General features: G+C 41.5%; 1 protein-coding gene across 18 annotated transcripts in view; it reads right to left on the bottom strand.

The window, feature by feature from the left end:
* Positions 1–23,646, bottom strand: part of nfixb (nuclear factor I/Xb) — a 140,723-nt gene that overhangs the window by 9,975 nt on the left and 107,102 nt on the right. For 7 of the 18 annotated variants that reach the window (XM_018698570.2, XM_018698572.2, XM_018698580.2 and 4 more), the window contains 9 exons: positions 21,736–21,801; positions 19,535–19,609; positions 18,427–18,547; positions 18,109–18,144; positions 17,279–17,409; positions 13,033–13,107; positions 7,441–7,569; positions 2,837–3,012; positions 1,469–1,616 (listed from right to left, as the gene is read on the bottom strand). In XM_018698570.2, coding sequence (XP_018554086.1) covers positions 1,469–1,616; positions 2,837–3,012; positions 7,441–7,569; positions 13,033–13,107; positions 17,279–17,409; positions 18,109–18,144; positions 18,427–18,547; positions 19,535–19,609; positions 21,736–21,801 — 957 coding nt within the window. The remainder of the gene's footprint in view (positions 1–1,468; positions 1,617–2,836; positions 3,013–7,440; positions 7,570–13,032; positions 13,108–17,278; positions 17,410–18,108; positions 18,145–18,426; positions 18,548–19,534; positions 19,610–21,735; positions 21,802–23,646) is intronic. The other 11 variants (XM_018698576.2, XM_018698569.2, XM_051073753.1 and 8 more) reach the window with 9 other exon arrangements.

Below are 23,646 nucleotides of genomic sequence, written 5' to 3'. Positions count from 1 at the left end.
ATAACTATGCTAAGCTAACCAGCTGCTGGCTGTAGCTTTGTGTTTACTGAACAGACTGGAGAGTGGTATCAATCTACTCATCAAGCTCTTGGCAAGAAAGTGAATACGTTTATTTCCCAAAATGTCAAACTATTGCTTTAACATTTAATGGCACACAGCAAACTTACTAGATCGCTGTAATTAAAAAGTAAATAAAAATAGCCTAAATGCATTTTGGTAGAAAGTACAGTTATATATCATTGAGGTCATCAAAACTCCACAGAGAAGTTTGCCAAAATCTGGTAGGCAAACTTAGATCTCCCTAAGCGATTAAGTCCTGTTGATAAACTCAGTTGGAAGTGATTGAGCACACCAGAATCCTGACACTGAGTATCAGTCAGGGACATTTAAAACCCACTGGCATCAAAGTCTCTGACAAATTTAGGGCAGTTTGAGGTACCCTACGGACTCCAGAATTTGAATCTCGCTGGGGGATTCAGGATGCAGTGTGCAGGCTTGTGCATATGTGAGTCTGTTTGTGTGGAGGAAAGGGAGAAAGGGCAAGAAGAGGAAAGAGAGAGAGAGAGACAGAAAGTAAAAGAACTTGGAGATTTACGTGTATGGACATACTGTATACATCCATGTGTTTCTAAGAATTGGAATAACATACATAAGACATAGAAGACTTTGAGACACTGACTGGGGGGTAAAACGAAAATGCTAAATTTGAAGGAAAGCTAAAAACAAAAAAAATAAAGTGCTCCATCCAGTGCCCCTCCTATCACAGGTGAGGAAGACAAATGTATTGTGAGAAAGCCCCACAGGTGGACTGACATCACTCCTTCACCTTAAATACACACCGTATTCTGCTTAGCACCTAACAAACAAAAAATATCCCACACAAGACGCTAAAATCAGCTCAGCCAAAAACAAGTATGAATAAAATTATTCCACCAATGTCCCTATTTGTACTTGAATGCTTTGGAGTCCATATAAATTAACTGCCCTAAATTTGTGCCCTTCACATGTGAGAATTAATTAATAATCAAAGTCTTCTCAAGTTTTTCACAAGATTTGCTGATGAGTCCAGCAGGAGAAGAGAGGAGGATTTAGAGGGAGAAGAACTGGGGTGGTGATGCACTCTCCACTCCAGACAAAGCGGAATCGGCTCAATGCAGAGCCAGTCAAACTGATGCGGCCTAATACAGAACCCTGATGAGCATCACAGAAGTCCATTATGACAGACATTTCTCACCAAACCTCCGGTGGCCTTGATCTACTCTACTGAGCTCCACAGTATATTCTGCGCTGGCTTCCATAGCCTTCCAAGGGGTTAAGGGAGATGAGATGTTGGATACACAGGAACAATGATGGCACGAAGTTGGAGGAAGAACAATGGCAGGGGTCTGTTCTCTGGAGAGGGCTGGGGATTTTCAATTTTTTTTGTTGTTGATTTGGTTTTGAGAACGGTCTCTGCGGGGTCACTTACACGGAGATGCGGGCGAGGAGAGTCCGCCGTCAGGGGGCGTGCTGTTGGGTTTAGAGTCGGGCATAGGGAGGGGCACTGGGCGGGCCACTGGGGGAGGTGGAGGCAGCAAGAAGGAGCCTGGCATTTTGCTCTGGCCGCTCCCGTTTGGCTGCAGACAACACAAATAGGGTCAGGAGGGCGACATGCGACAATCCGCAGACACGGAATGAAAAAAGAGGACGTAGCTCGGGAGGCCGAGTCCAAAAAAATATCCATGACGGAAGGGGGGAGGCGATGGTGGAAGGAGGGAGAGGAGGTGGTGGGAAACAACAACCAAAGGAATGATATGTGGACGGCATCTTTTATGGAGGTGTGAAAAATAATAATCACCACAGGGACTGATAGGAGTGGTAGCTGGAGCTGGAGGTGAGAGGTTCCACAGGGGTGGTCCGTGGTGGGTGGAGGAGGTGTGGAGGAGGGAAGTGAGCAAATTATTGACTGGGTTCGTCCAGAAGATGGCAAGAAATCAAAACCATGGGAGAATACTTGTCTACACAAGCACAACACCACCAACGATACCAGCACCAAACAACCAAACTCCAAACTAAAATCGTAACAGCTAGAGATGAAGACAGAAACACGATGACACAACACAGGACGGGTATGCTTGACTGAAGTGTGCTGTGACTGATTCACTCTCGTGCTGATGGTTGTAACTTCTGAGGGGTTGGGTGGAGCAAAATAAAAAATAAAAAGGGGAGGGAGGGGAACGTCAGGGTCTGAAACAGCAAACGGCAAAATGACATTGACAAGACAATACACAGATTTGTAGACCAGCTGCATAAACAAATGTCTAGTGTGTTCATTTGTGTTGCACTTGTACTGCTGTGGGGTGTATTTCTCTATATTATAGGTAGACACAGACGGTAAAATAAGCTTTTGGCATGCACTGTCCTAAACTAATGACATTCACATAATTATAGTAATAAATGTGCTCAATATGATTTCAGATTTTGTGACTTTTCTAAAATTGGCACATATATAGAAGCAAAAACAGGTCTCAGTGCTATAAACTCAGTGGTACTGAAATTTGAATATTAAGCACTCAGTAGTGGTTACATTAAACAAATAGGTATAAAGTTGTTCATAAGAATAACTAATAACTATTATGGCCTTTCTTTGCCTCCGTACACATCCTTTTCTACTAACATACTTTTATTTTTTTTGACTTTGGTGTTCTGTTATTATGTTTTATTAGTGCTTTTATTAGTACACTTTCACTCCAAGGAAAATCTAAAATCCTACTATTGAAATCTAAATGCAGTTTCTATATAGAAATGGCTTATTTTTAAGGTAATAATGCTCCACCTCCCTGGCGGCGAGGCTTACCTGTCCGGCGGCCTGCCCCGAGCCATCAGCACAGACAAACTGCACAAATTCCTTCAGGGGGTCCTGTCCAGGGTGGTGGTGGTAGCGGATAGTTGGGTGGGTGAAGTAGGGGCTAGACTGCTGGATGATGGAGGGAGACGGGAAGTGCAGGGCAGAGGCTGAAGCACGAGGACTCCCTGCGAACGGAGACACTTGTATTAGAGGAACACAGGAAGAAAAAGATTCAGAAAGCGAGAGGAAGTCATGATGTACTGAAATACTACTCATTCATTACAGATGGAAGAGATGTATGAAGTCATTAATGAATGATAGCAAGAATATCACAACACAACTGGAAACGATAACGTTCAAATCTGGTTTTAAAATGTTGTACATGAAAGGAATGTTGTTTTTCCAAGAAAAGCTGATTTCAAGTTAATAGCTATTATGGGCAGTGCTCATAATGTTTTATGATCACTCCAGTAAATCTATACAGCTTTGTAGGGGGATATTTTCACGCACATTCATATGAGCATACTTACAGAGACAACAAAACAATTAAGTCTGCATTCAGACTTACACACAAGTAAACAGTGCATCACACCTGAGAGTGCAAAAAAAAAAAAAAAATCAATAGATACAAGTGCTATATTTTGAAATATGATCCAAAAGGGTTGTAAAAATAAAAAGCACAAAGAGATCATTGAGTACTGTCTTAAATTAGCCGCTCTTAATGCCTGCACGCCTGTGTGCTGTTTTGAGGGTGTGATTCATTGGCATTGATGCAATTTGGCATTCAGATGGTAAAGCTGTTTTTTTATCCAACACATTTTGTTTCTATGACAGAACTAATCTGTACATTCACATTGTATGTCTAAGATGATGTTTTTTCTGTTAATGGGCTTTGAAGCCTCATATCTGCAGTTATATGTGTATACATGTGTGTGTGTGTGTGTGTGTGTGTGTGTGTGTGTGTATACGTACGACAGGTGTGGAGATGAAAAATATATCAGGATTGTGAAGCTAATTAGCTTTAAAAAAAACATTAGTTTTTGCTGAATGGAAAGCAAAAATTAATGTAGAGCAACTTTAGATGCAGTTTTAATTTCAGTGGCTTTATTAAATTAATAAATCATCAATACTGAAGGAACTATACGGGAGATATATCCCTTATACAGACGCACAGAACTCAAAAAACAAAAATTGTGTAACTGTCCAAATACTTTCAGACTGTATGTGTGAAGTGTGAGAGGGGAGCAGTTGGTTGATCCCGACCACCGAACACAAAGCCCTCTCTGTCAGACCTATATCCCTTACTAAATCTCCTTGATTTGTATTAGAAGCCTGTTCCATTCTTAGCTGTGCCAGTTTGACACCCACCCCATCTCATCCCATCTAGGCCCCCCAGCTGCCCACATTGGGCTGCCAAACCTCTTTGGTGCTCGCATCTTATACATTGTGTGCGTGAGTGTACTTAATGAGAGTGCCAACCCCACTGCATTACCCCCCAGAAAGGGGCCTATGCCTCAGAGCCCAGCAACACCTTGCTCCCATGCCAGGCTGCCTGCTCCCCAGTGGAGCTGTCTCCCTGCTCCTATAGTCCCCTACTAATCCCATTAGAGGCTGGGTGAAGGCCAAAGGGTATGGGGGCTGGTTGGGGATGGGATGGGGTGGGGAGACAGGATCAGAGGGAATCCCTACACCCCCTTCTTGTTTTTGTCTCCCTCTAGAGTAATGGCTCCCAACCTTTTTTTGTCTGATTTACCCCCACAGCTCTGTGAGATGAACTCAGGAACCGCTTCATCAACACCACCCTCATGTTATAAATGTCTTCATTTCTGATGATTTTAAAATGAATGTTATGTAACACTGTTGGTTATATAAAATTGTTATAAATAAGAAATAAATAAATAATAAATAAATAATAAAGTGTCAGTGTTTGGGTCTCTTTGGCCAAGTTCGCATTTGTACTACTACCTCAGAGCTATTTCAAACATTTACTCATTATGTGTGGCAGTTTTTGCTACAAATGTAATTTTTTTTGCCACTTATCCATGACTTTAAGCTAACTATTCCAACTGCAATTCCTTAAAAGAGAAACCAGCATAAAGTGTCTTAGGTGGCCACATGTTGCCAGAACAGCTTCAGTGCACCTTGGCATTAATTCTCCATGTCTCTGGAACTCTAGTAGAGGGATTGGTGCGCAATTTTTACAGATTTTCCCCCATTTTGTGTTGCAATGACGGTGCTGGAGAGCACTGTCTGACCTGTAGGTTCAAAATCTCCCATAGTTGATCAGTTGGGTTGAGATCTAGTGGTGGTACCCCCTGGCAACTGCACAAGTTCTTCTTGGGACACAAGTACCAGTGGTTCGGAACCATTGCTCTAAAAGGGACGATGGCTGGAGAAAAAATCTCCAAAACCACCTCCTTGCACTGCCACTGTTAACGGCTAGCGCCAGCACGTTTCTTAATCTCTCTTCTCCAACCCTTAAATCCCCTTGGATCTTGTCTTCTACACAGAACAACAACAACGCTGATGATGTGGTAAGCACTTTCACGCCAGCGTGGGAACAGCTCCAGCATGTGCACTGTTAGGGTTTGTGTAAAAAGAAACAAATCACAACTGCATAAATCACAACTGCTGGCCACAATAAGGATGGGATGTAGTGTATGTGTGTGCATGTGTGAATATGTAGTTTTGTGTGTGTGGAAATTTGATTTGCTGTAGCTACATCTCAAGAGGCATAGGGTCTTGTCAACAACCACGGAGGAGGGTTTAATGACATAGCGGTCAACCTCATTGCTTCACATCTGCTCGGTGGCTTAAAAAGCCTTTGATGTAGCCTAGCTACAGAACTAAAGCACATGGATAATTATCTCCAGCGGACTCCCTTACTGGATGAATTCACAAATGTACTTTCCAAGAAGAAGAGGATGTGTCTTTCTTGATCCGTGCTGTTTTGATAAAATTGAAACGGGTGATTTATTGTCAGAGCCCCTTTGGCAGTGTTTGAAATCTGATGTTATCACAAATTGCCTGTTTCGGCCTCGTTAAGGATTTGCTGGTTCACACAGCAACTCTAAGAGCTTAATTTTCTGCCCTTGCCAGTATGAATAAAGATGTGTTCACCCACAAAGGAGGTCCCACGCTGTAAAGAAAGCAAGTCAAAGAGAATTTGGAAAGAAGATGTAAAAAAGAAATGAAAATATATGGAGCATTGAAATGCAAAACCCCACAGCTGGATCATCCTGCTTCACGTCCTGGGGCAAAAAATAATTGCTGGGACCCTATAAAGCCCCCCAACCCCAACCCTGCAGTGTGAAAAATAACCCCAATGATGTCATACTGATGTCATCAGGGTCATTTTTGTTTGGGCTTGAGACCTTCCACAGAAAGTCTGTATTATGAACTTTAGGGTTTTTTTAATTTAAGGTGGGAGGGAAATATTAAGGGGACCAGAAGTGAGGATAAGTCACCATCTACTGCAAGATTGTTTTTGTTGTTGTTGTTTGTTTGTTTTTTTTTAATCTTGTCAGTCCGCCAAATTTGTAACACAACTTGTAATGGGACACTTTATCACTACACATAAACCTATTGCCACACAGTAAACCTGGGGCATTTGGGGTCCCCAGAAATCCACCTTAATTCAAAATGTAAGCATATTGCTCTGTTATCACCAACTGATCTTTTCTAACTGTACCAACCAATTACCAACTGAATAAATATTTTCAATTTAAGTAAATAAACATGAAAGAATATATTAAAAGAAGAGAATATATATTAAATAAATATATTTAATAAATATATTTCAGCTACTTTTTCTGATTATAAATTTTGCACGAGGCTGGTTAGTTAAACGTTATAAACATTTCAAAAATAAGTCTATTCATTTATTTACTCATTTACATATTACATCATTAAGTCATTGTTGGCTTATTTTAAAACCAGATTTAATTCTTGTAAAGGAATCCAAAAATGTGCTGATGGGTGCATCTGCAAACTTTGATTTTTTTTTTCAGACATTTTCCCTGAAGCAAACATTGTTACAAAAGGAAGATATAACAGGAGTCATTGAGTTAGTAACACTTCAAAACAGTCATAACTAAAAATGTAATTTCCACCATAAAGACCACATGCCAAAATAAGTGAAACCTTGCAACCATCTTACACTTGTGCAAATAGAGATGTGACAGAATAGGGAGCAGCAATCACCTGATCTGCTGTTCCACTATAAGAAGAAGATGTACAACCACCAACCATCCACCAACAGACAGGCCCAGAAAAGTCACACACCACACCCAGACTCCCTAAAAGCTTTGTCACCAGCTTGACCTGCACCCTACAAGGTCAGAGCAGGTATAGGAGGAAGCAGAGGCCAATGCACAGACCTACAGAGCTACCTGCCAGCTTTAAATTCCCAGCCACTCTCATCTCCTAAAGACAACGCTCCCACTTCTGAACCACGGGGGAGGAGGGGTGGGGTGGGGGTGGGGCCCTGAAGAAGTGGGAGGTTTGGGTAGGAGGAGATGGTGAGGAGGGGGAGAGGAAAGGGTGGGGGGTTGGGGTTGGGGTGGGGTTGGGGGGGGCGATCAGGGGGGGATTGGGAGCTGGGTTGGTCTCACCTGGTCTCACTCCCGCCAGCATTGGCAGTGGGTGGTGGGTGAACGCCATGCGGGGGGACCTCGTCTGGGAGGACAGGGCGCTGAAATCGAATTTCCCCGGCTTCTTAAGAGAACCAGGCGATGACAGTCCTGGCAAAAAGGGGATCAACAAAATGGCAGAACAGAGACGAGGTTTTAATCAAACATGGCTGCTTTTCTTACTTCGACTCTACTCAAAAAAGAAAAAAAAAACTTAAAACTTTTTAATTTGATTACAAGAATCAAATGATTATGATCGACTGAAATCAATGGATTGATCGATTGATTCATTCATTGATTCATTTTGATTGGCTTAACATACAGATGGGTTCTCACAATCTGTCTGTCCAAAACTCTACGTTTGTGTACAGTCAGCGGGCTGTACATTGTCTGTCATATTGCGGGGAAGGGGGTTGGGGGTTGGGGGTTGAGGACAGGGTCCGGTGAGAGGCCATGTTTTGAGCAGCAGCAGGGGTTCAGAGTGAAGGGAGGTGACGGGAGAAAGGGGGAAGGGGTAGGGGTGAGGGTGGGGGGTCAGGAGGCTAGGGGCACAGTGTCAGGAGAGAAGAGAGCTGGGAAATGCAATGGCAGTCCAACTACGGTCATCCACTAGAGTGTATGAACAACACAGCAATGTCCTACTCGCTGCTTTTACTCACAGGATAAACCACTGAAGTCGATTCAAAGATGTCTCCTTTTTGAGATGCAAAACTATCTGACTAATCCCATAATCACAATGATCTCAGAGCCCGATGTAGCTACAGAGAGCTACAGGAACACAGTCAACAAACGCGCCAACCAACCTACTCACTGCACTTGTCAGGATGCCTCTGTAGAGTGAATGGGATCCTGGACATCCTCATATCTGGGGCAGACTGTGTTTTTCAAGCCAAAGCCAGCATGAGCTACTGCAACTACATATAACTGCAGATGAGCATGCCAAAACATACATCAATAGATCCTCTGATGTAGTGCCCTTCTGCATATCTGAATGTCAGGTATTTTATGTTACTGCCTTAAGGCATACAGTATTTCATAAAGAAGTGCTTGCACTCTCACACACATACACAAGCTGTTCAGGCTGGGTGGCGAGCACTGGGCAAACTGCCAATGAAGGATGGATGGGAGAGCAGTAGAAAGATGGAAGGAGTTAAGCAGGAGAGGAGCGGTGACGGCATGGCCGACACACAGACAAACATATTAAAGTGTCCCCCTCTATCTATAAATGTCGGCTGAGGCTAGAGGACTGCATGAAATATCCCTCAGTTTGGTAAAAACGGGCACACTAAGTATAGGCCCAGCTTCACCAGCGGACCAGAAACATGGCCAAAAGTGTGAGAGCTACAGATAAAAGAGGTTCTCTTCTGTGATCAAGGCCTTGTGTGGTGGACACTGAGGGAATTTATTTTGATGTATGGTGATCCAAAGGCACAATTTTGACTTTCAGGGTTTGAGGAGCAGCGCCAAATGGTATATTTGACCTCTGCTGGGAAACCGCAATGTTGAATATAAGCTGAAATAAAACTCTGCAAAGAACAATCCATAAAACAGAGAATAATGAGGAAGCAGAAGTATAGAAAAGTACATCAGTGTGGACACAGACCTCATTACTTTTCTCTGGAACATACTGAGCTCATGTTTTGTTTGCTTCAGATTTGGTTGAAAGAATACAGTGATAAACAACCTTGGCGAGCAAAAGCCCCATAAACTACTAAACGACACAATATTCACACATATAAAACAAACACACTCAAATAAAGACGTGGGTAATTTCAACATGGCCCAAAGAGATGTGGAAATAGATTTTATGAGCTGAGCATATAAAGTCTAACAGAGCAGATTTCTGAAAAGCTTTCTTTTTAATGCTACACTGGGAAATGTTTTATCACTATTTACCCATAATGCTCATAGGCAGCCTGGGCGCAGCTGTGCTTGTGTGGGCACCGATAAGTATAGAATAAGGTGGGCGCCTGCACTTATGTTCAGCTAGGCACATCATGTGACTGCACATGTAGGTGGGAGGAGCGGACACAGTGAGCAGGATGAGGTAAATGTTATTTACTGATAGAACTATGGAAAAAATAAATAATGAAGGCTACACACACACACACACACACACACACACACACACACACACACACACAAACAAACTTATGTTTACAAGACTGCTGGTAGATGTAATGTTTTTGAATATATTTTTTGTTGTCAAATTAAACCATTATATGTTTGCCTGTAATTTCATGTGTTTTTAATTAGGGAGACATCAAGCTATGTGATACACTGCAGGTTGAGAAATGATGCAAAACACCAACTTTCTCCCAGGGATCAAGATAAAAGAAAGAAATAGTAAGAAAGGGAGTTACTATATAGTTTTTATGTATTATACTTCGTACATAGAAATTAATTTTTGACTAAAATGTCAGTGACATCGCATTGCAGATCTTTGGTAACCAATGTTCGGAAATCATTGAGTGAAAAGGCCAGTAAAAAAAATAAAAAAAATAAATGAGAAAAATTAGAGTAGGAGAACAGCTGAGCACTCTAAAACAAAAAAGCGTTCATAAAAAGTTACAGGAAGATAAAAAGTACATGGCCATTTGCTACAGTCAGCAGAACATTAGCAGCGTAGGCTTGTCATCCATCTGGCACTGATATTTTACTTCGATAGCATGTTTGGAATGATGCTTGATAATGTTTTACAACCATCGTAACTCACTGTACAGGTGGTAGACCTGTGTATCATTGCTGTTCTGAGAAAACCATGTATCTCCAAAGTGACAACTTTTCATGAGCTAAGTTTTCAGCTCTGTGACAATGTATTCTTTACAGTGGGTTTTTAAATGGTTTACTAGGCTTAAGAAGTTTGGGACTTTTGTCAGCGTCTTGCTTTTAAAATTCAAAAGTAAAAGTACAGAAATATTCTTCTGAAAAAGCGCTCATGTGTTGAATGTTCCCTTTCTGATTACATTGTCATATATCATTTATATTATGTTATTGCTGTTGATACATTGATCGAGCACTGATACACTATGACAACATAATGATGTCATCAGGGTTTTCTCAGTTTGGACCTGAGGCTTGAAAAAGCCATCATGGCTTCACTACAGACAATTTTGCCTGCAGTGAAGAATATAATAATATACAATATTAATAAAATTGATACTATGTTATATTCAATTAATAATATCCCTTATTCAAGTAAAGTAACCATTAAACATAGTGCTATTTTACTATATATGGCTATTCTACAAACCTACATGAGGTGCTGAAAGAGAGTCAGAGTAAAATACATAATTTCAACTGGCATTGGAATTCCCTGTTCACACTGTTCAAAACAGACAAACTGAATCCCAGCATGTTGTGGATTCAATGCATCGCTGTGATAAAGCCTGTTTGGCTCCAGTTCCTCTGTGGTACATATAGGGATGACTGTGTGCTACCACATCCCAAGTTCAATTAGAACCAGCTTATTATGCATAAACAGCCTTAAATTATACATATTGTTTTTAGTCTCCGTGATATTCCCTAATTAGTCGGTATCTTGCTGAAATATCTGGTACTATGTGGCTTGTCAGTGAGGAGCAGCAAATGAGGCCCAGATGCCCAATGAAAGCTTTGTCTGATAAAGCAAACAGAAGTTACTCTGATCTCTCCCTTAATCTGTGTGTGTGTGTGTGTGTGAGTGAGTCTACACATATACATACATACACACACACACACTCACACACACATACACAGTTGTTTGTTCTACATTATTTCTGTGTCCTGCTCCTGGCACACTGTATGAGCAGACTGGCAGCCAATTGCTCCCATGACCCTCTAGTCTTGCCACGCTAACAAGCTGGCGACCACACAAACCCCCTGACTGTCACAGAACCGGTCCACTAGCATGTGCACACACATACACAACAAAGAGAGGGAGAAAAAGCTCACACACTCGTCATTCAGGTAGGCAAGAAACAATGTACATTAACAGAGTTGTGTCCCTCATTAACTGACTACCTCACACATCATTAGCACCCGTAAACACTAAGATAATGTTCAGCTTCAGCAAAGCAAGGACAACTCAACAACAATACAGCCATACACACATCACAGTTTCATGCCCAAATAATTAGCTGGAATTCTCTGTCAATATAACAAATATTTAGGAAAACCTCTCCCCCCCCCTTACTGAAAAGTTGATAGCGGGTTTTCCCACCACTGAGCAGCAGGAGCAAGCAGGCAGAAGGAGAGAACGGAGCAGAGCAGAGCCAGAGACAGCAGACTTAATGATGAATTACATGATCACCTGCTATGCCTCAGAGCTTTTCATTCAGGTAGAGAATCACCTCCAGAGCAGGCAGAGGCGGGGGCCCTCCCCTTCCCTCCTCCTCCTCCCTCCTCACGTCCTCCACCCCGCCTCTCCTCTCCTCATCTCTCACTCCCAACACCACCACCACCATCACCAGAACAGATGTCTGCTGTAACCCAGTAGCTCCCTTCGCTGTAGACACATGGAGGCGCCATCTGGACCGGAACGCTGCTCCACTCCAGATTGGGGAGTGTGTGTGTGTGTGTGTTTATGTGTGTGTGAATGTAAATCAGAGAAAGGGTGTGCTTAAATTTAGTTTTGTGTGTGTGTGCGGCGCGTCTGCGTGCCATTTGTAAATGTGCGTGTTAGTGAGTAAGCATGTCTCGGAGACAGAAGGTGCCTTGTGCGCTGATGACACACCTGAGTGCCTTTAGTCGTGTTTGTTTGGGTCTTATGTTGTTTTTCCTGCACTGTCTTCCAGAGACGGTTGAGTCAGGCCTATGGCAGGTGGGACACCACTCAACAGCTCCGTCAAAACAACCGGCTGGATGAAGCAGCTAGCACTGCTACTCAACAAACCCTCATCCACCCCAACCCCTCCCTTCACTGTGTCTTTCATCGCTTGCTTTCTCTCTTAGGGCTCGACAACAAAATTACAACACCCAAAGCACTTAGCTGAATGTTGCTGACAAATTCACAACAATGTGATTTTTGGATATGATAATGCACTTAATTACACACTTAGAATATAGTGTATTGTTAGTCAGGCAGTGTACATCAGTGTACAAGTATTGAGGATGTTTTGAATGCACTAGGGATGTCTTTATCCTCCTAGTTGTCTGATTTTGTTCACAGATTTACAACAACATCTTTGAGGCAGACAGGCAGTGGATGTTATGGAGCTACTGGGCTACCAAAAGGCTTTGGTAAACCCACAATGGACAACAGCAGACATCTGGTAGAAACACAACCCCACCCAGCGGCAGCATAGCCAGAGAACAAGACACAAGAGAGGGATGGAGAGAAGAGGAGAGAAGAGGAGAGAAGAGAAGAGAAGAGAAGAGAAGAGAAGAGAAGAGAAGAGAAGAGAAGAGAAGAGAAGAGGAGAGGAGAGGAGAGGAGGAATGGAAAATGCAGAACAGCTCAGAGAGCTCACAGGAAGTGCAAACAGACTTGAATAAAAGGACAGAGAGAGAGATGTACATAGGTTGAGGGTGGTGTGAGCTGAAGTAGAGCATGTATACATGTATACACAGTATAATGTTTAATGTTGTTCTAACCATGGTAAGGAAACTGCACTCCATCGCTCTCATGCTTAATCTTCCTCTCCTGCACACTGGCCAAATGGTGCTGCACTGAAAGGCCAAACAGGGGAGAAGGGAAGAGTTAACAATGGAAGAGGGGAGGAGAGAAAAAGACAGAGACAGAGAGAGAAGGAGATGGAAAGAATGAGAGAGAGAAAGAGTGGTGGTTAGATAATGGGCAATAGGGGATTTTAATGTTATAGAGTGCAGCAAGTGTCTATTAAATAGTTACATCATTACTTCTGGCAGTATTAAAATGGCAGCATGTGAGTGGGAGTGACGGTTATAAATTGGAGAATACATGAAAATGGAGCAATTTAACAGAATCCCCAAAGTCAAATACTACACCCAAGAGATATACATGAAGTCTATTGTAAATACATTTTAACGTCTTACCCATCATAGTGGTTAAAAGTGCTGTAAGCCAAAGGGTGAATGGTTATGATTTAAGAAGTAAATGGGATGGCTACACTGGTGCTGTTCTGCTGCAATACTCAAGAGGACAACACACAGGGATTTGGATGGCAAAACTCAGAAAGCGCCTAAGGAATAATGTAAAAGGAATAGTCTGACATTTTAGGAAATATGCTTTTTTGCTTTCTTGAAGAGAGATGAGAAGATTGATACCACTCTCACATCTGTAAATATGTAGTTGGAGCTAGCAGCTAGATTAACTTAGTACAAAGATTGAAACTGATAGCTTGGCTCAATTTAATGGCAACAAAATCTCCTAACGAGCAGATCTAAAACTCACTAATGTAGGTCTTGTTAGTTTAATCTGTACAAAAGCAAGCATAAGTAGTAAGGTAACAAAACCCCACCTACCAACATGTTTTAAGTTCACTGATCAACATGTTATATTTTATTTGTTTTATCCATATGAAAAGTATAAGTGAAACATAAAATTGACATTTTGTAGTTTAAAGTTAGCTCCTTCTCCCTGCATGAAGTCTTTGTACTAAGCTAAGCTAAGTGGCTCCTAGCTGTAGCTTCTTTTTTACAGTACAGACTTGTGAGTGGTATTGATTTTCTCATCTAACTCTCAACAAGAAAGCGAATGAACTCATTTCCCAAAATGTCTAGCTATAGCTAAAATATGATTTGGCAAAGAACATATACAGTAAACATACCATTATGCTACCCTGTCATGTCTTTACTTAATGGCCCTGCTTAGAATGTTCTCAAAAATCTAATAAACCAAATAAAACACAGAAGGGGACAGACATTTGTACAAACAAAAGTCTGTATAGATTTTGAATGTTTTCTGTGTAATGTTATATCTACATGTCTCCAACATAACACACCCACCCACACACAGACAGACACACACACACACACACACACACACACACACACACACACCACACACACAAACATATTCCTGGAGTTAAACTAAATGAATGGTTGTGCTTATGCCATTAGAACTAATTGAACAAACTATATCATGTCTTCTACTCTTCTCACTGCCAACTCAGACAACAAACACTAGGTTAATAGTTCAATGTGCTGAGTTTGTGGTCTGATTAAAGGGTCAGTTCACCAAGAACACCTACAGCACAGTTTTTACACTAGTATGCATGCAGATGGCTCTGGTTTTATTTGCTAAGGTTTTGAGATACCGTCGGTGAGAATTCTGCCATAAGACCGGAGGTGTGGCGCTCATGTAAAAAGTTATACTGGAAAAACGCAACAGTAATGTGTCATTTGAGAAACAATGTCCTGGCCTCTCTGGATAATCCACAGACCTCACCAGCATAGATTTTACAATTTTCTTTCTTTTTTTTGGTTTGAAAATAGTCCCCAATGAAAATTATCCTCAGAAACTGGGTCATTGCTTTGTTTCTAGACAAAGAGTTTTTCAAATGTCATGTTACACAACAAATGATATTTCATTCACCTCCACTGTATTGGGGTGGTGGTATGAGGTTTCAGTGGTGGATATGTCAAAACCTTTGCAAATAAAACTCACTCATTATCTGCACAGTCAAACCACTAGGAGTTACTGAAAATAGATTTTTATGGGTTTTGGGTATGGGTTTTGGGTAAACTGGTCCTTTAAGTCCCTGCTGTGTGTGAGAAAGCGCACTATAACCTGGCTGCGGCAAAATGACATGCCTCAACCTCAGGCAGGCCTGTTTTGCTTGGTGGGGGTGGGTTCTTATTAGGTACAAGGTTATAAGTGGAATAGAAGTTGTGAATGGAAGAAAGTGAGAAAGAGAGTGGGGATGATGAGGGGGGGTCATGTGATGAAGAGAGGGATCAACACAGCACATAAACAAGGGCTGTGTTGGTGGAAAGAGGAGATGGTGGAAAGAGGTGAGCTTTGGCTTCTGGTCCATTTCAAGTCAGAAATTAACACCTGAAAATATTTGTATTAAAGTCCCTGAAAACATATCTTCTCAATCAGCTTGTTACAATGAGTGATGGGGCCCTACATGGACACACAGTTGTCCTCCAGAATGTTTGGGTATTTGACATGAGCGATTCCTAGATTTATATTTTTGTATTTGCTTGAAGTGATGGGCACATACTTTAATGCACCAATCAGAACTGAGCGACATTTGAATCAAAATCTAATGTCAGTTGAAGGGTTGTTTGGTTATGTCAGTCAAAACTGGACAAAACACACCCACAAAGCAAGGATGAAATAGCTAAGCTCAGCATTACAAACTTACTTTTTTTTTTTTTTTGGAAAAAGCACCTGGCGACAAATCTAGCAACTTTTTGGGCTGACCTTAACTCCTTTCCCTGGAGGAGGGATCAATAAAGTCTAGTCTAAGTCTAAGTCTAAGGAGAGTCGCCAATATTTCTAAGTTAATGTGCTCTCATGTGGCTGTGGCTCTCTAGAGGAGACTGACTGTGTTCTGCTTCAATAAGTAGGAGAACAGCATCATGTCAAGTCAACCAATGAGCAGCCTGCCAGAAACGTAAATGAGCCATGAATGTACATACCTCACGTCTAATCACTGATCCCTGTTGTTTGTCCAGGGCACTGCTTCTCCTCTGTTTTTGTTCTAAATGATTTAATTTGGCTAGTTTTGGCTGTTTTTTTTTCCCTCAAAGTAAACAGAGTTTCCTAGAGTGAGTGTATTCCAGTGATCTATTTCTGATATGGCCACAGACTACATCAAATGTAAAGTAGTAGATTCTAGATTATAGCAGCTAGAAAAATAGTAATAGCTTATGATTAAGCTGGTTAGAGTTGTTTAAGTTTAAGTTTAAGTAGCCTGACATCATTTTTTTATATTTTAGAATAAATTGTTCGTAACTCAGTTGTTTCACAATGATGTCATAAATATGCAAATGAATGTGTCACGTAATCATATACACATCTACCAAAGTTGTGGAGCAGACTTTTTTACTTTTTATTAAAAACAGTTGGCAACACTGGATAAGTGGATGGATTTTTTTCCACTATTAAACTATTGATAGATGATAACTAAGGATGGCTTTCCTTTTAAACTACATCTATTGAGTCATGAATATTTGGAGGAATAGTTCAAGATTCTTGGAAATACACTTGTTTGTTTCCTTGCTGAGAGTTAGATCAATACAAAACTACAGCCAGTAGCTGGTTAGCTTATCTTAGCACAAAGACTGGAGATAGGGGGCAATGGGCTAGCCTAGCTCCGTCCAAAGGTAACAACATCTATCTACTAACACCTCTAAACCCCATTAATCAAGGATTATATCTTTTTTGTTTAATTTGTACAAAAACTGAGGTGAAGTGAGTATGTTGCTTTTACCTTGGTAAAAAATGTAACAAACTACATATTATGTGTTGGTTAGTGTGCTTTAAAGGTGTTGGTAGGCAGATTTTGTTACCTTTAGACAGAGCCAGGCTAGCTGTTTCCTCCTGTTCCCAGTCTTTATGCTAAGCTATCTGTCTTCTGCAGTGGGCTACTGTAGCTTTGTATGTACTGCACAGACATGAGAGTGGTATTGATCTCTCAACAAGGAAAACAAATATGTGTATTTTCCAAAATGTCAAACTAGTTCATATGGTCAGAGAGAAAAAACAAGTTTCCAGGGGCTTTAAAATTCAATGTAAAGCCAGTGTAAGCCTTATGAAAAACACTGGAGGAGCTGCTTCTGTTGCAGTCTCAATCAAGGCATTAACTTCAAGGTTTTTGCATCTGAATTGATGTGGACCTTTGCCCAGCTTCTAGAGAGGCATCTGGAATGCGTGCAGAATCTGATGGGGAGGTTGCGGTGGGACTACCTGCATCCACATCATTAGGCCAACCGCTGGACTGAGAGCTGCTGCCAGCCGCCGGGGAACGGCCTGAGTAGAAGACATCGTCCACCGGGCTCTCCATCTCACTGTCGTCAATGGACTTGCGCTTGTTGGAGCTGAGAGAAAAAGAAGAGAGGAGGCAGTTTGTTTTATTTTAGAAGATTAGAAAGGCATTTGAGGGATGTCTTTTTATTTTGGTCTTGATCTGTTTGTTTTTTTCCAATTTTTCTTGAACTTGTTAGCCTAGGATTCTCATCAAAACTAACATGCAGTACTAATGGTTATTTGGGACTCTAATGAATGCACACATAGCATTTGAGGGACATGTGAGGATAAATGTGAGTGCTTATTTCCCTTGGAGTCTGCCGTGTGTCTGCATGAAATCAAGCGTAACAAAAATTTTAAATGTCAAGGTTTCCCTTCAATGTTTTGTTTTCATATTAGGTTTTAGCTCGGGGGGACAAAGCAACACAACTGGAGACAGCAAGACAAACATGAGGCCAGAATTTATTCAACATGCTGTATCCATATTGGCCTAAAGTAGTGTTGCGCTAGAAACCAAGCACAGAAAAGAGTGCATGGTGATGCTGGAATGCATTCCTGTGTGTGTTTGCAGATTCTTATAGACTCATACATCTGTGACCAATAAAATAAAAGGGGGTTGTGAATGTACAGCTATCCAAAATGTTTAAATATGTGTGCTCTTGTGTGCATATCTGTGTGACAGCATGCGTGTGTGGCTTTTGTGCGAGTGTGATGCAGGGGTCTGTGTTACATTAGTATCAAGGGAGATATTCTGTAATGAGTGTAACTACCTCCGTGGGAGACTTGCATAAAGCTCCATTTCAGTCCTGCAGCGTAAGATGAGCGGGAGAGGACGACAGAGAGAGCAAAGGGGAAAAACAGAGACAAAAGACACAAACACAGACAGTGTGACAGACAGATTGGTGGGAAAAGTGAGAGGGAATGAGAAGGATTAGTGGTGAAGGAGGAAAAAAGGGGGGAAAAAGGGAAAGAAAGACCACAATCAAAAAGCAGAGCAAGTTAAGCATAAAGACTTAAGAGGTTAGAGAATCAAGAAATGAAGAATATTAGTACAGAAAAACTTTGAGCATGGGTGTTTGTGTGTGTACCTGGTGGAGGGGGTGGAGGTGATGGAGCGCCGTCCCAGGGTCACCTGGTTGATGTTATAGTATCCAGGGCTGTCCAGGTCGGCCAGAGAGAAGTTGGGGCCGGTCGCTGTAGCCACTGGGGCTGAGGAATGCACACACAAACACAAACACATTACAGAGAATAATATCAGAAAATTTGCAGCTATGTACTGTAAATAATCACAGTTTTGTTTCCTGAAAGGATAAGGCTGGTGTTTTATTACTTCTTATTTTAGCATAGTTCTAGGGATATAAGTGATAAAAAGCCACAACTAAATATGCCGTAGTCCATTGTTCAATGTAAGAGTAAGGTTACTCAAAAAAAGGAAAGAGGTGTTGTTCTAGTTTGAAGCTCTCAGTTTTACCTCACAACTATCATCAGGAGCGGTTTGGTGTCCTGGTATTTATTAGCTGTTAATTACTGACACCAGACTGATGATGGCTTTAAAGCCAAACTAAAAGCCTGGGAATGGAACAATGTCTCTGTCCTTTTATGGAGTAACCTTTCACTTACACAGTGGATATTCTAACGATAAAGTCCATTTTTTTTTAGCCTTAGTTATTTAATAAAACTGTGGGTCACTGTAGTTATTAGCAAACATTATAAAGCAGGAATAAATTGCACATTTTTGGGGGACTATTTTCAACTGTGGATTAACACACATTTGGTGCTCTAGTGAGTATTCCCAGCTGCAGGACGGTGCATGTGGAATTGGGTCAAAATTGACTACAATGTTTGTTTTCATGGTAACAAATGGTGTAGCGTGTTTTTAATAGTTTTGGACAATGATGGAGGAATAAGCTATATCTGGATTTGGATACACAGGCAATAATTGTTATTAGAATCAATTCATTGTTGTTACTGGTAAGAAAAATATAGAATATCACCAGCCTTATACTTTCAACAGTAATTTATCTTTTTAAATTCTCAAAGAAAAAAGAGATGCCACTTGGTGCATGAGGGATGCTACTAGTCATATTCACTGCTGTTGAAGGTGTTATAACAAAGTGACTGTATGAAGTGTAGTGGGGATGACGGGGAGAGTGTGTTGTCTAGAGACTGACAGGAGAAATTATAACTGTGACTCACTCTGTGACACACGGACCAGCTCAGCTACGTTCCACACCCCTGAAGTCACAAAGCAGTCCTGGAAACTCAAGTGGCCTGGGTGAAAGAGAGAGAGAAAGAAAAGTGTGTGAGAGTGGACTGCGGGGTAGATGCATATAACAAACACGCATGAAATTAGAGGCGCACACATAGATATACACATAAGACGCAATCATCAGTGTACACACACACACAGAGGGAACTGAAAAACATATGGCAAAGCTCAACACACTGCCAGTGTCATCCAGTGGAGCCATGTGTTTTCTATAAGATACAACAGGCCTTTGGTTTGGACATGTTCATTTTGTTCACAACACACACAACCAATCAGATCCAACAAGGCAGTATGATCTCCACATAGACAGGAGATGGGTATATGATGTATTATGCATCGTGTATCATTAACTTGGTGTATATATCATGCACATGCAAATCAAAGAACATATGTAGGAGTGTAACTATGCATAATAGCTGATATTTGAGCAGTGATGCATACAAAAACCTATCTGCTTCTATCCTTATAAGAACCTTCCTTTGAGTCCATTGATACTTTAACCTAAAACTTAAAAGGACAAGTCTGTTTTATTACAACATGGGTGTTGGTTTTACATCTTTGATGACAAAGAAGCACTCTGTGAAACAGAAACAGAAACAACTTCATTCACGCTCTGTCTTGTTCCAGTGCTGGGTGTTCATTGATTGTTACGTAGTAAATACTAATTAAAGGTGCTAGGTTTTTGCTATCGTTATATAGCCACCTACAGCATTAAAATTGTTATTGAAAGAAGAAATATTGTGAGCTCAGCATCAAACTTCATTCTAGCTATGGAAAGGAATTTTAATGTTTTGCTTCTAGTTCTATCACTTCTTTTTGTTGACTGAAGTTATCATGCTAACCAGCTAGCCCTGGCTCATCCCGTCTTGAAATATCACTTTGTGACAGTGAGAAAGTAGCACTGCCAAGATGGGGTATTCTAACTTCTTGTCATGTAAACGCAACAACGGCTGAAGCTCTTGGTAAGTAAACAGCTGTTATACTAACATTGGCTATGTAGCGATAGCAAAAACTTACATATAGCATCTTTAAAATTGACTGTGTCTTTGATCTTTAAAAGGCAGCTATACTGCAGGACTGTGACACTGATGAAGACAACATTCTTTTATAAATTAACTGATTTCATTGAGTGAGATCACAAAGCACTTGCTGAGATCGCAGGGAACGTGGTGACATTGCTACAAGAAGATTGGCGTGTTTTGGGCAAGAAACACAAGACAATAAGACAGGTTGTAAAGAAGCTAACAGTTTAGTCAGATAAGCTTAAGCACTGCATTTGGAGCCCAAGGTGAGTGCACTTTTATCTTGTTTTAGTTTTCTGGCCTCCTACTTTGTTGTTTTGATTCACTCTCATTGTTCTCATCAGTGTCAGTTATTGCAGCAGCAGGAAGCTGTTTTCAGTGAAAAAAGCTCTAAAAGCCCTCTGTACAATGTTACAAAATGTTTGCTAACATGTTTGTTTGTTTTAATTTAATTGAATTTACTTTGTTAAGGTCAGTTTTTTAGCCTCTCCAAGTAAAGTTTGTTAATGAGTGCTCTATAATTTCCATATCCCTAATATCCAGAACTATGTGGTGTGTGCATGAAGGATGTCCGAAGCTCCAGGGCTGAGTGAGTTTTTAATCCACACCCTTCCTCCCTCCTTCATTTCATCCCTCTCTCCATCTGTCCATCACTTCTCTCCTCCCTGTTCTCTTCACCCCCTCACCTCACATTTTCTTTTCACTCCCCCCATTTTCCTCCTGTTCTCCATCCCTCCCTCTCCTTCACTCCATCCCTGTCCAGGGTTAACCACAGCGGGGACAGCGCATGAGGTCAGTGCTCAGCTCGGCAGCGGCCATGTGGTTCCCATCTTCCAATAACGTCAGTGTGATTTATGAGTGGCCCGCCACAATCCCAGCACAACCCCCACGCTACAGTACCATCAGCTCTCTTTACCATAATAAACTTAGACCTAACTCTGCTGGGACACACTCACTCACAGAGAGGCCTGTATGTAAGGGGAGTGTGTAGATACTATACGTGCATGTGTGTTAACATTTGTATAGATGTGACTGCATGTAGGCACAGATATGTCAAATATTTTTATGCATGGTTGTGTCTCTGGGAAACATATTTATTAACTTACCATTTGGTGGGGGTTTGACGTCTGTGTCTCCTTGCTGGTTTGAGTTGTCTGATTGTCCTGATTGTTCTGAAAGACAGAAAAAAAAGAGAAATAGAGATGGTCAGTCAGGTGGACAGATGTCTGGACACTACTCAAAGTGAGGGGGCAGGTTAACATCAGAGGGAACTTTTCAGAAACTGGATGGGAAATGGCGCCTTCTTTCATTCTTTCCACTGAGGAGAGACAGACACAGGGCTGAGATTAAAGATGAGTACATATTTCTGCTCAGGTTGAGCTTCAGTTGAAAGTCGTAAAATGGCAATCATAAGGTTAATGTCCTTACTTCTGGAGTCTGTCATGGTGGGGAAATCACTTTTCCAACTTACTAGAGGCGGCGTCAGAGAAGAATTCAGTTTGAAGTGTCTTTTTTACTTGTTTTTTTGCTCACAGACCTACTTTCTTTTGTGGACTCCCACCCAGTCAAATGTACACACACTATTTAAGGTCTTAGACGGTGTAGATCGGGTAAAGTCTCAGAGGTCCCAACATCAGCTTTTGAGTTGAAGGATAATTAAAATATATACACTTCTGAGTTCTAAGCATTGTTTCCATTGTATCTCCAGTGTGTATATACTTCAACAAAACCACTTTTCTCTTTCTCTACACCTTTCTATGAGGGACTCAAAATCCCACAAACACACACACAGACATCATATTTCAGTAAAGGTCTTTGACACTGCAAGTTGAGTAAACTATTCCCAAGAAAGCTCAGCTTTCCCACTATTGACTTGTAAGTTGAGGTGTACTTGTAAAATGTACGTTTTGGGGTTCTAGGCATTGTTTGGATAGCATCTCCTGTGTGTGTTTACCTTAACATCTATAGGGGCAGTCAGGCAGAGAGCTGCCTGCTTCAGCTAGTTTTGTTTGGCCCGCTGGCTGCCATTCTTCTTCAGATGTGTAATGCAGCCCTGTAGAGTTTTATGGTTGTATCATATATACCATTCAGGCCAATTACCCCACAGCACTGAAGCTTTAAGGCCGTCCTGGGCCAAGTGTCCCCAGCCAGAACGTGGCCCCCTTGCAGTCAGTACTAGGCCCCCCAATCTCAACATCTTCTAAGCCCAAATCAGCGTCCTAATCTTGGGTGGCATTAGTGTGCTACGTGCCAGCAAACTGCTGCACTATTCACCCTGCCTGTCCATTGCCAAAACCAAGAAAACAAAAAGACACAAACAAAATCACCTCATCACTCTGGGTCAAAAAGAAGAGGGAAAACACTCTGGGACAGAGTTTCTTTTTTCTCGCAACACTCGTCCCTCATTCTACAGCAGTGAGAGCCCATCTTCGTGTCTTTCTCCCTCAATTCCTCTCACACTCGTTCTGTCTCTGCTTCTCTTTCTCTCTCGTGCTGTCGCTCTGTGGAATCCTGGCAGCCATCTTAGCGCTTGGCAGCCATCTTAGCTTTGGCGGTACCCATGCATTCCTGCTAGCTGACGGCACACCCACACACACACACACACACACACACAAAAACACACACACATGCTTGCAAAGCACACTCTCTCTCACACAGACCCAATGGTCTTAAAGATAAAAAGACCTACAGAGGATATGCAATGCTAATGGAGTGAAGATAAAACCACGGGGATGTTTGTCTGCAATCCTGCGAGTGTTGTGTTGCCTACACTAATAGTGCGTTATAGAGAGTGTATGAGTTAAATAAAAATGAGAGATGATCCCAGAATCACTCATAAAGTATAAGGAAAGATGGAAACTGGAAAACAAGGAAATCATTCAAGGCAAATAAGGTGATCTTGTGAGATGAACCAAGAGCAAATGAAGCCTGGGGCCTCTCTTATTGCGCTAGTGCTAACCCTGACAATCCTGATCATGCATTTCACTACAAGCACAAACCGTTAAAAACCATTTAAA

This window comes from Lates calcarifer, linkage group LG11 (assembly GCF_001640805.2).
Source record: "Lates calcarifer isolate ASB-BC8 linkage group LG11, TLL_Latcal_v3, whole genome shotgun sequence".
NCBI classification, from domain to species: domain Eukaryota; kingdom Metazoa; phylum Chordata; class Actinopteri; family Centropomidae; genus Lates; species Lates calcarifer.
Note: the sequence above shows the minus strand (reverse complement) of the source record. Positions and strands in the feature narration are given on the sequence as shown.